Source organism: Panthera uncia, chromosome F2, assembly GCF_023721935.1.
Source record: "Panthera uncia isolate 11264 chromosome F2, Puncia_PCG_1.0, whole genome shotgun sequence".
In the NCBI taxonomy this organism is placed as follows: domain Eukaryota; kingdom Metazoa; phylum Chordata; class Mammalia; order Carnivora; family Felidae; genus Panthera; species Panthera uncia.
In genome coordinates, this window is record NC_064812.1 from 68,658,296 (window position 1) to 68,670,389 (window position 12,094).

Here is a 12,094-nt window from a genome sequence, read left to right on the forward strand (position 1 = left end):
AGTTCCATCCACTTTGCTACAAAAATTTGTGTAATAATGAAGAAAATTTGAGATTCAATATATGCATAAGCTTATTTTATTAGATTTATAGATTTGCTGGAATATTTTAAAAACTAGTGAGTGTTTTTTTTATCAGGATGAATATCTGAAGGACTTCCAAAGAATGATAATTACAAAAAAGAATGATAATTACAATGGATTCATGAATGCAGGTTTAATATGTAAAGGGCTTTAGTTCAAATTGTATATGGAACAAATCATTTAAAGGAATTTAGACTACTAAATATAAGTAGATCAAGTAGTAATTGAAGTCCAATGGAATATTATTTAGCCTTACACAAAAATGAAATTCTGATACATGTTACGATAAGGATAGACCTTGAAAACGTGGTAAATGAAATAAGTCAGACACAAAAGAACAAATACCGTAAGATTCTATGTATATGAGGTACCTAGACTAGGTAAATACAAAGAGACAGAAAGTAAATAGGTAAATACATAGAGCCAGAAGAGAGGTTATCAGAGGCTGGGGGGAAAGGGAGATGAAGAGTTATTATTTATGGGGACACAGCTCCTCTTGATACAATGAAAAAGTTCTGGAAATCGATATTGGTGATGGTTATATAACATTGTGAATGTATTTGATGCCTCTTAATTGTACACTTAAAGATGTTCAAATGGTTCATTTTATATTATGTATTTTACCACTATAAAAATAAAAATAATTTCCCCAAAAGGCATTATCAAAATTCAGTAGGTTTATAAATAGTGAAAATTCTATGTAGCCTTTAGAACTTAAGAAAACCCAGGTTTTAAAAACGTTGCCACTCTAATAAATAGCACAGTGATTTTAAACCCTGAATCGATATAAATAGAATTTGCTGAAAATCTTCCCTCATGGACATCAGGAAACGTACAGTGACAAAATACTAAGGAAACTTTGGCTTTCACCTGTTTTCTTGCATCTTTGTTGTGTCAAAAAAAGAAAACAGTCAGTATGACACCTTTGTTTTCCTTAAATAACGAAAAAAAACCCACCCAGATTTAATTTACTTTTCCAAATAAACATGTAGGTGAATAAACAGAAAATGAGGCAAATATAGAATAAAAGAAAAGAAAACAAAACTTAAGTCCAAGCTGTGTGTTATTTTTGCTCCCAACATGTAAAAAAAAAAAAAAAATGGTATGGTTTTCATCATTTCCACATAGCCTTCCCTCTCGATGCAGGGTTTAAAACTAAGTCCCTGATACGATCTGCCTTTTAATTCACTAGTCTTTTGACAGTCAGCAGGCCAGGGAAGTCCTGATTGCCTTTTGACCTTCCAGAACATCCAATATGAAGCTAGGCCTGAAGTCAAGGCCTTTGTTTTGGTCAGAGGCCTCTTCTAGGAAGTGACTCCCTATGCATTTGTTACTCCACCTGCCAGGAATGTTCTTCTCCTGGCCACTCACCTCACAGGTTCCTTCTTATCCATATCCTTTATCTTATCCTTCTCCTTCAGTGCTATCTCCTCCAGGAGACCTTCCCAGGCACATAGGAACCACCGGCACTTTGTAGAATACACAAATTGTTCTACACCCCATTTGGTGGCAGAATTCCTGCCTGTTTCTACTTCAGGTTCTCCACCTCTGGGAACCCTTTCCTGATCATACCCTCTTGGGTGCTTCTCAGTGCCTCATGCCTCAAAGGCACTTATCACCCTGTCCTCAATCTGCTTGGTCAACTCTCCTCCAAGCAATGACTTGGTGACCCAGGTGCCTTCAACACTGTAACGGCACCATTTTAAACATGTGGCTTCCAAAGCTTCTGTGCTTCTCTGTAGCTAATAGGTAGAAAGGGGAAGAGCATGGAGAACCACATGAAGAAGGTGTTTAGGGGCCAGGCCTAGAAGTGGGCATACATCTTCTGTTCACCTTCCATGATCTAGAATTCAATTTCATGGGACATCTAACTGCAGGAAGGCTGGGAAATGCAGTCCAGCTCTGTTTCAGGAGAAAAACCAACAAATGGGTTTGGTGAGCAGCTGGCCAGTTTCTCACACAAGCTTGTATCTAGCTATGACAAAACTTGTGAAGGTGCTATTCAATGAGTAAGGGTTGGGAAATGTTACAAGCTTTGCAGTTGATGGAACTATATATTTGGCCAAGAAAGCTGTTCTCTGGATACACCATTAACTCTAATCTAGACTTTGTGTTCTTGCAATCAAAGAGAGAGAGCAAACACAAGAGCAGATGAGACAGAGAGAAAGAGTGAGAGAGAGAGAGAGAGAGAGAGAGAGAGAGAGAGAGATATCCTGTTTCCTTCTATGAGAACAAGTGTGGAAAAAGTTAAAAGGCTGGTTAGGTATAATTTAGAATTAATTTCCTTTGCACCTCATACAACTCAGGAGGAGAAACAAATTCTTTTAACTTCTCCCCTACTTTATTTTCATGCTGGCATCCAAGTTATATGAATATTCCCAAATACCTCACTTAGATTCCAGTTCCAAATGTTGCTCCCAGAAGGAACAGTAAATTACTTTTTCCTTAGTCAATAAAGTACTTAGTAAAAGCACATGAAGATGAGTGTTCCTTATATACCTTTTATTGTTGGTTACTTGTATGACACTTCTTTAAAGGAATTATAAAATCAGATTTCCATTGAATATTTGGTCCATGAATATAGCTCTTGAGAATATCACGTGCCCTTTTGTTATCTAAAAGGGATAAACATCTGTTTTATTGTTTGGTCTTACTTTAAAATGCTTCTGTTTTATTGTCTGATCTTACTTAAAATGCTTCAGTGTTAACAGTGGGCTATTTACTAGGGATGGCAAGTTAACATTTTAAGGATTTAATGAGAAGTCATTACTCCAAAACTAGCCAGGGTAAGTACTAACTCAAAATTTGTTACCTGTATCTGTGTTGGCAGTGTGCTTAATTTGCGTAACGATATTCAAAATAATTTTTAATTGGTAAAGTAAGTGCTGTTCAAAGGATGGGATTGCCTGGCAAAACTCAAGAGACAGGAAAGCTAGAAGAGAAAATTTTCACGGAGGGAGCAGTCAACAGTGACCAAAGCCATTAATTATAATGAAGCGTGATGAGATCTAAGTGAATTTGACAATTAAGAGGTCATTGTTGGCCTCTGAGTGAGCGTTTTCAGTAATAATGGAGGACAGAAGACCTGACAGCAGCAGTCTGATGGTGAATAGCAGGTGAGAGAGTGAACGCCATAAGTCTGGACTACTTTGTAGAAAAAGTCTGAACATGGAGGGAAGAAGCATGAGAGATGGGAAAGCTAGCTGTATATACCGGGTGGGGGGTCAGGGTAATTTCTGTTTTGTTTTTTATTTTAATTATGTGACTTTATTCATAAACTGAGGAACAAGGTCCAGTGGGAGGAAGAAACTGGACAGAGAGAAGGGAAGAAAAGAGTTAGATGGGGGTGGGAAGGGAGGGTGAGAAAGAGAGAGAGAAAAAATAATTAGTGAGGCAAGGTGCCTGAATACGTGGGAGGGAACTAAGCTCTCTTTTTCTGTTGGGAAGAAGATAATCCTGGGGGAATGTAGACAGTCCGGATGGGAGAGAGACTCCAGGAACTTGTAGGGACCCCTGCCTACTGGCTTTCATTTTCTTTGTAACAGAGTCTTAGTGCCAAGGGTGTGGGGCAGAGGAGTGCAAGGTGCTGGGAATTACATCTCTCTGGGCTTCATTTCCTCATCCCTAGAATGATGGTAGGAAGCTCTAAGACTGCAGTTTTAAGGGAACTGGAGAAGGTGCTGACTCGGAACGAGTGACAGGCCTGCTCACAGGCGTCGACATTGTGAAGTCGCACGAGGGCCAGTGGATGGGGGCACGTTCTTCTCTGTAACGTCACGGCAGTTTAGGAACAGGTGTAGAGAGAGGAGGGATCAATGTACTCTCACTGAAAGGCATTGGGGCATGGATACTGAATTTAGAATTAAAATGGAGACACAGGGGGCCCTCTGGGTGGCTCAGTCCGTTAAGCATCCGACTTGGGCTCAGGTCATGATCTCTCAGTCAGAGATTGAGCCCTGCGTCTGGCCCTGTGCTGAGCATGGAGCTTGCTTGGAATTCTTTTCTCTCTCCCTCTGTCCCTGTCCCACCAGCACGTGCTCTCTCTCTCTCTCCCTCTCTCAAAATAAATAAGCATTTAAAAATAAAATAAAATGGAGACACCGGAAGCCCTGTCAGAACGCTGTCAGTTGTTCTTCCCCCTGGGCCCCTAATCTTTCCCACTAATAATCCAGAATAAAACCATCGCACAGGATCCACGTAGAATCCTTACGGCCCATTTTTTTCTCACTGGGACTTCAGGGTTCCATGAGGGTGTGGATTTTTTTTTTTTTTAATTTCTTACTCTGCTCCCTCATAATCACATCTGGTTCCCAAATCCCTAATCTTCCATTCTGTACCATCTGGATGGCAGATCCTGCATTCTTCCTTCTCAACTTAAGGGCATGCCACGCACAGGAGGCTGCTGGGCAACAGCGAGAACCTGAAGGCTCCGACCTGTCTGAAACAGGCATGTAGGGAGATGTGATTGTGCCTTCCCGAGCGAGACAGGCATTTGTGCAGCGGGCTTGCTTTCAGGGGTGAGGCTGATGCTTCACACTCCATCGACTATTAATCTGAGGCAGAGAGATCAGGATGTTTTGAACAGCTGCCGAAACTTTCCATTTGTAAATGAATGTAAAAAATGGGATGCACCTGATTGCACCTTGAGACAACCCCAGAGCCAGGGACATCTTCCATAGAGCTGTCGTGTCAGAGCTCAGAGTGCCTTTGGGATCCCCTAAGAGATGATTTGAGTTGTTGATGTGAACAGAGCTAGATGTTGGCAGGGTTAGGACTGCCTTCATTTAATTTCTAACATCCAGTTTCAAGTGGAAACATGGGACATTAAAACCCCCTCTGGGGCAGTAGGTGTTCTTTGCTTGCTGCTGTCAACTTTCTGACAAGTAGCCAATGAAAATTTTCAGGGAATATAAGTGCGTGAGCCATTTATACCTTATTGTGAATTAATTAAATTTTATTTATTGTGCAGGGAATGGAATATTTAAATTCTCATAAGGTGTGAGGAAAGACATATGAAAGATAATGTAAAGACATGGGGGTGTGTACAACAAATATATGTTTGACAAACATACGCCGGTTTCCTGTGGTGTTCCAGATACCGAACCAGGTGTTGGGATCCTAGGGTAAGTAAGCCATGATCCCCATCTACAAGTGGGGAATGCAGCTAAGTAAAAAATAAGTTGAACGCAGATTCAGAGATGTGCTTAGGGTCCGCTGAGGCATGGGAAAGAAGGTGTCCTTGGGAAGAATGTTAAAAAAGCATGTGAGGGCTGTTAGTTACTTGAAGGGAGGTGACAATGTCTCATTTGATGACTGATTGTATATGGGAGGTGAGGAAAGAGTGAAGGAGTATGCCCAAATTTCTAGCTTGTGTGAAGAGTGGTCATTCATACCACTCTGGAGTTAGAGAATAGAGAAGGAAACCCTTTCTCCCCCATCTCTGCCAATGGAAATCCCAACCATCCTTGTTCATACAGTTATTCATTCAACACTCCCTTATTATCTGTTGTTTTAGAGCGTCCTTTATGCCAGGAAATGGGCTGCCTCTTGGGGATATCATGACTGAAAAATTCCAGTTATGTTAAATGTTTCCACAGGAGAATTATGCTGTCCAATGCAAGCACCTAACAGTGTACCACAGGTGCCCTCATCTAGCCTGGAGAGAGTGAGAAGGAAATGGGCAAATTTGGGAAGAATAGTTAAGCTGAGATTTGCAGGATTTGTGTAGGTTAGTATGTCAGCAAAGGGAAGAGGCCTCCCTGAAAGAATCTGGTGGATTTAGGAAAATAGATGTGGCTAGAGATGAGGAGACTAGAAAATAATGGCTGTGGCTAGTCCCAGTTAGGCTGAATTACAAAAGTCCTGGTCGAGTGAAATAGGCAACAGTCTAGGTTCTACTTCATGATGAGTTTAGTACTGACTTGGGAGCTGGTTCTAGTAAAAAGGTTTCTTTATCTTGCTCCTGTGGAGAGTCTCTACTTGATTCACTGGTTTGGGTATTTGGGTGTTTATGATATTCTTCTTGAGAGATACTGTGTTTTTTTCTGACTTTATTGAGGTATAGTTGACTAATAAAATTGTGATATATTTAAATCTTCAACGTGGTGACTTGATACATGTATACATTGTGAAAGGATTCTCACCACGGAGTCATTACAGAGAGAGACAGTCTTCATAACCTACCCAAGGACTGGAATTCTGTCTCTGAACCACAGCATTGTAGCTAGGATCTCATTCCATGCCACTTGCCCTTCCCACGTGTAGTGCTGGCTGAGGTCACCACCCTGCTGGGCCCAACTTTTTGATAGTGAGTCTGTTCCCTGGGCCAGACTTTGTAGTTGAATTCACTCTGTGGGTCCATCTCTACCTTCCAAGCCCTTGTTCCCCCCCGTGATATCTTGTCCAGGAACTGACGAACCCAAGCTCTTACACTGATGTGGTATAATGGAGGTTTAATCCACCTCCTTGGATCTTGACCTTCAAAAGTACTAAAAATCCATCCAATTTTGTTAAAGAGATGCAGGACCATCATTTGCCAAACATAAATATTTGTAAAGGCATCAGGCATTCTAAATGTAAGGCAGTATCATTTTATCAAATTTGAGAATCTTGGGTTTTGAAATCCATCTTAAAAAATGAGTTGCTTGGCCAAGAGAATTTACCAATATAAATTCGGCTATTTTTTCATTATCGGATGCTATGTGCAAAGCATTTTCTAGGCTCTAGGATTAAATCAAAGAATAAAATAAAAATCCTGACCTCATAGATCGTCTATTCTAGTACAAAGATTAGCCAGTTATTTTGTAGCTATTTAACAAAGTCTTCTCATCAAATTAGGGGAATTACTTCAGACTCAAAATCTAAACTTGTGGTGAGGTTAGTTAGATACAACTCACCTGATAGTTACCAAAAGAAATTTATCCTCTCTGAGCACCACTAGATTCTTGATGGCTTATTGGACAAATGCTCTGACTCCTTTGAAATGCTGGTCATGACTACAGGATCATTCCTGAGTCTCTCTCTTGGACTCACCAAATTCTCCTGCCCCTCCACCTCAAATGTGTATATATTGCAAGGCTCACAAGACAATGGTCAGTTTTCTATTCTGAGGATCTTCCCGGCCTCTGCTGCTTTCTCTTCTTCCCGGTGGGTGCCTGAACTTTGGGTCACTCTCCTTCTCTAAGGCTTCTGCAAACATTACAAAGCCATGAAGGGACACTGAGAGATTAACATTCAAACTATTCAACTGCCCTCCCATTAGCTTCTTCAGTAAATTCTTAGGGGAAGAAAGGGGTTGTGAAAATAAAGGAAACCTCATTTAAAATGGAGCTGGGAAGCCCTGAAGGGGGAGCTCTCATGCACATACCAGGCTTCTAACCAGCAGGAAGAAGGAAGATAAGAATTATCTTGATAGGGAGGACATTTTCACATAGGAATTTCATCTTCCACTTTTAAGAAAAAGAAGGAAGATCCTCCCTGCGCCAGCAACAACTCACTAACCACCACTCATAGCCAATGAGAAATGCTCTTTCTTTGTTCTTTTCTGATGAACGCTTGTTTAAAACAATCCTCCCTAATTTCCTCCTATAACCTAATAACGGCCGGCTTTCCCTTTGTCTCTTTGGACTTGTCTGCGGTTCCCTATAGTTTGCTTGTCCCAAATTGCAATTCTTCTGCTATTACCAAAGAAACTAATTTTGCTGATAATTGACTATTTTGAAGGTAGACAGGGTTATTTATTTCCAATTCACATCATTGCTATGCTAATATCACCATCCTCTGAAAAGGAATTTATGGGCAGACAGGCAAATATATGAACACTAGCCTGTAGGAAGCCTCAAGGACAGTAGAGATATAGAATGTGTTCCAAGAGTCATGTTTCCTTCCAATGAACAGTTCCCCAAAAGTATACTATGAAGGGTCAAATGGTAGTATAAAGAGTTATTTTGAGATTTTCAGTGTAAATTATTGAACCTGCATCTGGGGGGATTCATTTCCTTTTCAAAAACTAACTCTTAGGGTTTTCAATATACTTTTCTCCCACTATTCAACTATACAACCCAGACTGGCCTTTGTGAGACCAAACAGATGTCCTAGTTGCAATTTGAAACCTAATATCAGGGGCGCCTGGGTGGCGCAGTCGGTTAAGCGTCCGACTTCAGCCAGGTCACGATCTCGCGGTCTGTGAGTTCGAGCCCCGCGTCAGGCTTTGGGCTGATGGCTCGGAGCCTGGAGCCTGTTTTCGATTCTGTGTCTCCCTCTCTCTCTGCCCCTCCCCCGTTCATGCTCTGTCTCTCTCTGTCCCAAAAATAAATAAAAAACGTTGAAAAAAAAAATTTAAAAAAAAGAAACCTAATATCAGAAGCAGTCATGCTAGCAACAGATCCTCTGAAGAAGTCTGGTAATATTTATACAAGTTAATACTATTTTTCAGCATCTTTTGCCTCGCCTCCACACTTTCCCAAATTAGAAACATTCTTTTTCACAAGTGTGGCAAGATAGTAACAAGCCTACAAGTTCATTTTCAGCAGTAGATGATTCACAAACAAGATGTCGACAGGTTTTTATGATTACAGATTCCAAATATCCTGGTCTCACAAAAGTGTTCATGGAGATTGATAGATATTACAAAAAAGAAATAAAAATGAGACGAGAGATATAAATGGGCTTTTTCATTGGAATGAATGATGGGAAGTTCTGACCCCATCAAGCAACATTCTTCCTTTTTCAAGCTTTTTATTTCATGGTCTTTGACCTGCAATCAGAGCCCTTATAGGAGATATAGTTAGCAGAAGAGGCCGAGAGGTAACTAAGAAGATGGGTGGCTGGAAATAAATGTTTCCGCAAGCATTTATTACCCTTCAGAAATGTCCATCAGCTGAAATGTTAGTCCCATAGAAACACTTAGGCAGTGCAGGGGAGAGAAGTGGGTAGCTGTTATTAATTTTTAAGGCTGGCTGACAGCTTTCAGTCCAAGAACAAAGATTAACTTTGCATTCTGAATAATGCAGAAATTTTCATTAGTTAGAATAGGAATTGAAATGATAAATGATACATTGTCTGCCAAAATACTGTGACATTACATTATATATTTGCAGTCACCTTTCAGAATAAGCTTTCCAGAAGTATACTTAGACAGATTGGAAAGCTACCAATATTGGTTTTTTTTCACTGTATGTTTAGATTTTGGAAAAACAAATCAAAAGACACATCTTTTTGACTGTGGGTTGGTAATGTCATATCCAAAGGGCAGTTCATTACTGCACCTAAAAGCTAAGTGTTGGCACAAATTGTGCTAGTCTATGAGATCATCGCGATTGGTTTCCAGACATTTCTTTTTGTTCACATCTGCCTTGAAGACTCCGGGACAATTTAATTACAACTGCACTTTTGATTTCTACTTCTTTCAATAAAAAATGCAAAATTACACTCACTTGAGAACTATCAGCCTAAAAGGTTTGTGATTGCTTTTCCCTGTCATCTTTCTTCCAGCAGATCATCATGTCAAGTCAGTTTAGGGCATATTTATTTTGTGTTGAGCACCCAAGACTTTTTCTGGCTCTAAATTTTGTTTGAATTGATGGTAACACTATATACTAGATACAACTACTATATCCAGATGTCTCTCGATAACTTAATGTATGGCCCTCCTAATAAACACTAGAATTAAACCATTAATAGAATAGGCTTGTAGCAGCTGCTCGAATGCCAGTTTGATGGGCATTAAAATAGCTGAATCAGAGATTTCTATAGAGAAACTTATGCTAATGAAAGACACCAAAGTCAATGGAACTACAATATCTGCCAGTAGCAATACAGTCCATTATTACTCTAAAAGAGGCTGATAGAAGGTCAAAATCGTTTACCCAATTTAGATGAGCCTTTTCTTTTGCATGTCATTTTGTATTTCCAAGTTTTGCTTAAAATCACACGCCTCAAGGAAAAGTCCTTTATGTACTTATTCTAATAGATAAAAGACTATTGATTAATCCACCTTTTCTCACACAATAAGGTAGACTGGAACATTAGCATCATTCGAGGGCCTCCAAACAGCTCAGCAAGGAGGACAAGAAACAGGGGCTTTGATATCTACTTGAACATACTTTATAAAGGATTCAGCTGCGATTTATCGGTCAGTGTATCATGTTTTGAAGTTTTTTTTGAAGTATTTATTCTAATAATTTCCTTGAGGTCTCAACTGCCGTTAAAACTGTTCATGCCGGGCCAGTTGTTTTTGGAGGTGAAGCCTGTCTCTTGGAGGTGAAGCTGTGAGTTGGAGGCATGCTGCCGATTTTCTGTGCATTAACTTTGTCAGACTGTGGAGCTACCAATGGGACTCCTGAAAATACACTTTCTGAAGGTAACCTCATCGTGGGAAGTGTTGTCATTACAACGGCACTTTTGAAATGTCAGAAACTTTCTGGTTTATCTCTTGTTTAGAAAAAAATCTCTAAGCCAGCATAAAAGATACGATGCAGTATGTTCACACATTTTCACTACCTGAGAGTTTAATCTCAGGGTCTAATATTTTTTTCCAGTTGGGTAAATAAATCCTCATTGTCAACTGGATTCCAGTTCGTATACTGCGACCGCATCTATTTGGTGGGAAGCATTCATCAGACCCCTTCGGAGTTGTGTTCTAGAAAGAAGTTATCACGGTGAGCTGGACACTTATCCTCATCTTTTTAAAGGGTCAAGTTTGTAACCCAGGGAGTTTAACTATGATGATATAACTGAATCATTGAGATGGGTGGGTGTGATTTGGTTATCTAATAATGATTTATTTTAAAGAATGAACTAAAATTTTCTTTAGTGTTGCATGAGATCATAACAGTTCTGCCAAGAATTGCCTTACATTAGCAGGCACTCAATAAAGGCCAGTGTTGGCATATGTGGCTAAATCTTCACCTACATAACTTCAGGTCATATATGTCTTTTACTTTTTTGGTGGTATTCTGCTGAAACACGACTCCTTAGCATTTTAGCATCCCGTTAGTTATTTTTCAGCATCGCTTCTTTAAATTTGGGGTGTTTTTTTCACATCTCACCTTGAAGGTTGTCATTTTTAGTTTCTGTGGAGCACTTTATAAAATTTGTGTTCACATACTTCTTGCTGGAATGTACTGTTTTCATGTTATTGGTATTAGTCAGATTTCAAAATTCTGCAGCTAGCATACTTACAATTGACAATGGATAAAACGATCCCTGGTTTTCTATTCAATATTATCTTTAAATCTCTGAAGAAAACTTGCTAAGACATGATCCGACAGCCATCTGTAGGCTTACAGCCTCCGGGCATCCTCATACACAGCTTGATTTGAGGGTTTCAATACCTATGCCACCTTATTTGCGTGCAGTTCAGTTTGCAAACACTTGATTATAATTTTACCATTCTGCATTCGGTCACTTTAAATTCCAAATACAAAAGCTTTCATAGCCCTGTAATGATTTGCTTGGGAAGCTATATCTCATCCAAAGTAAACCCAAAGGTAGCTATCATAGTACTTACAGGTGTCCTCTTCTTCCATGAAAATACTGATCACATAACAGGCATACACAAAACCAACCAACTGCAAAAGAGAAGAAAAAGAAAAACCTTTAAGAATCTATGCTAAATGTCCAGGATTGAAGAGCCTATATAATCCAATAAAGAATGCATAGTAAGAATGTCAATGAGTCTGTAATAGGAAGAAATCTTGATTTTAAATAATAGCTGTGGTTTAATTTTTTAAATGTTTATTCATTTTTGAACTAGGGAGACACAGAATCTGAAGCAGGCTCCAGGCTCCAAGCTGTCAGCACAGAGCCCGACACAGGGCTCGAACCCATGAACTGCGAGATCATGACCTGAGCTGAAGTCAGATGCTTAACTGACTGAGCCACCCAGGCACCCCAATAGCTGTGATTTTTAAAGAGTTTTGCCATTTCTACTCAGTTGCAATGGCTTTTTAAAACAGAACACAAAAATAGGAAAATGTTTTTAGACATTTCACTTGGATTTTGATTTGGGATT

General features: G+C 39.7%; 1 protein-coding gene across 1 annotated transcript in view; it reads right to left on the minus strand.

Moving 5' to 3' along the window:
* NKAIN3 (sodium/potassium transporting ATPase interacting 3) overlaps positions 1-12,094 on the minus strand; it is a 286,290-nt gene that overhangs the window by 24,818 nt on the left and 249,378 nt on the right. Inside the window, exon 5 of the mRNA XM_049632693.1 lies at positions 11,591-11,651. Within this exon, the coding sequence (XP_049488650.1) occupies positions 11,591-11,651 (61 nt within the window). The remainder of the gene's footprint in view (positions 1-11,590; positions 11,652-12,094) is intronic.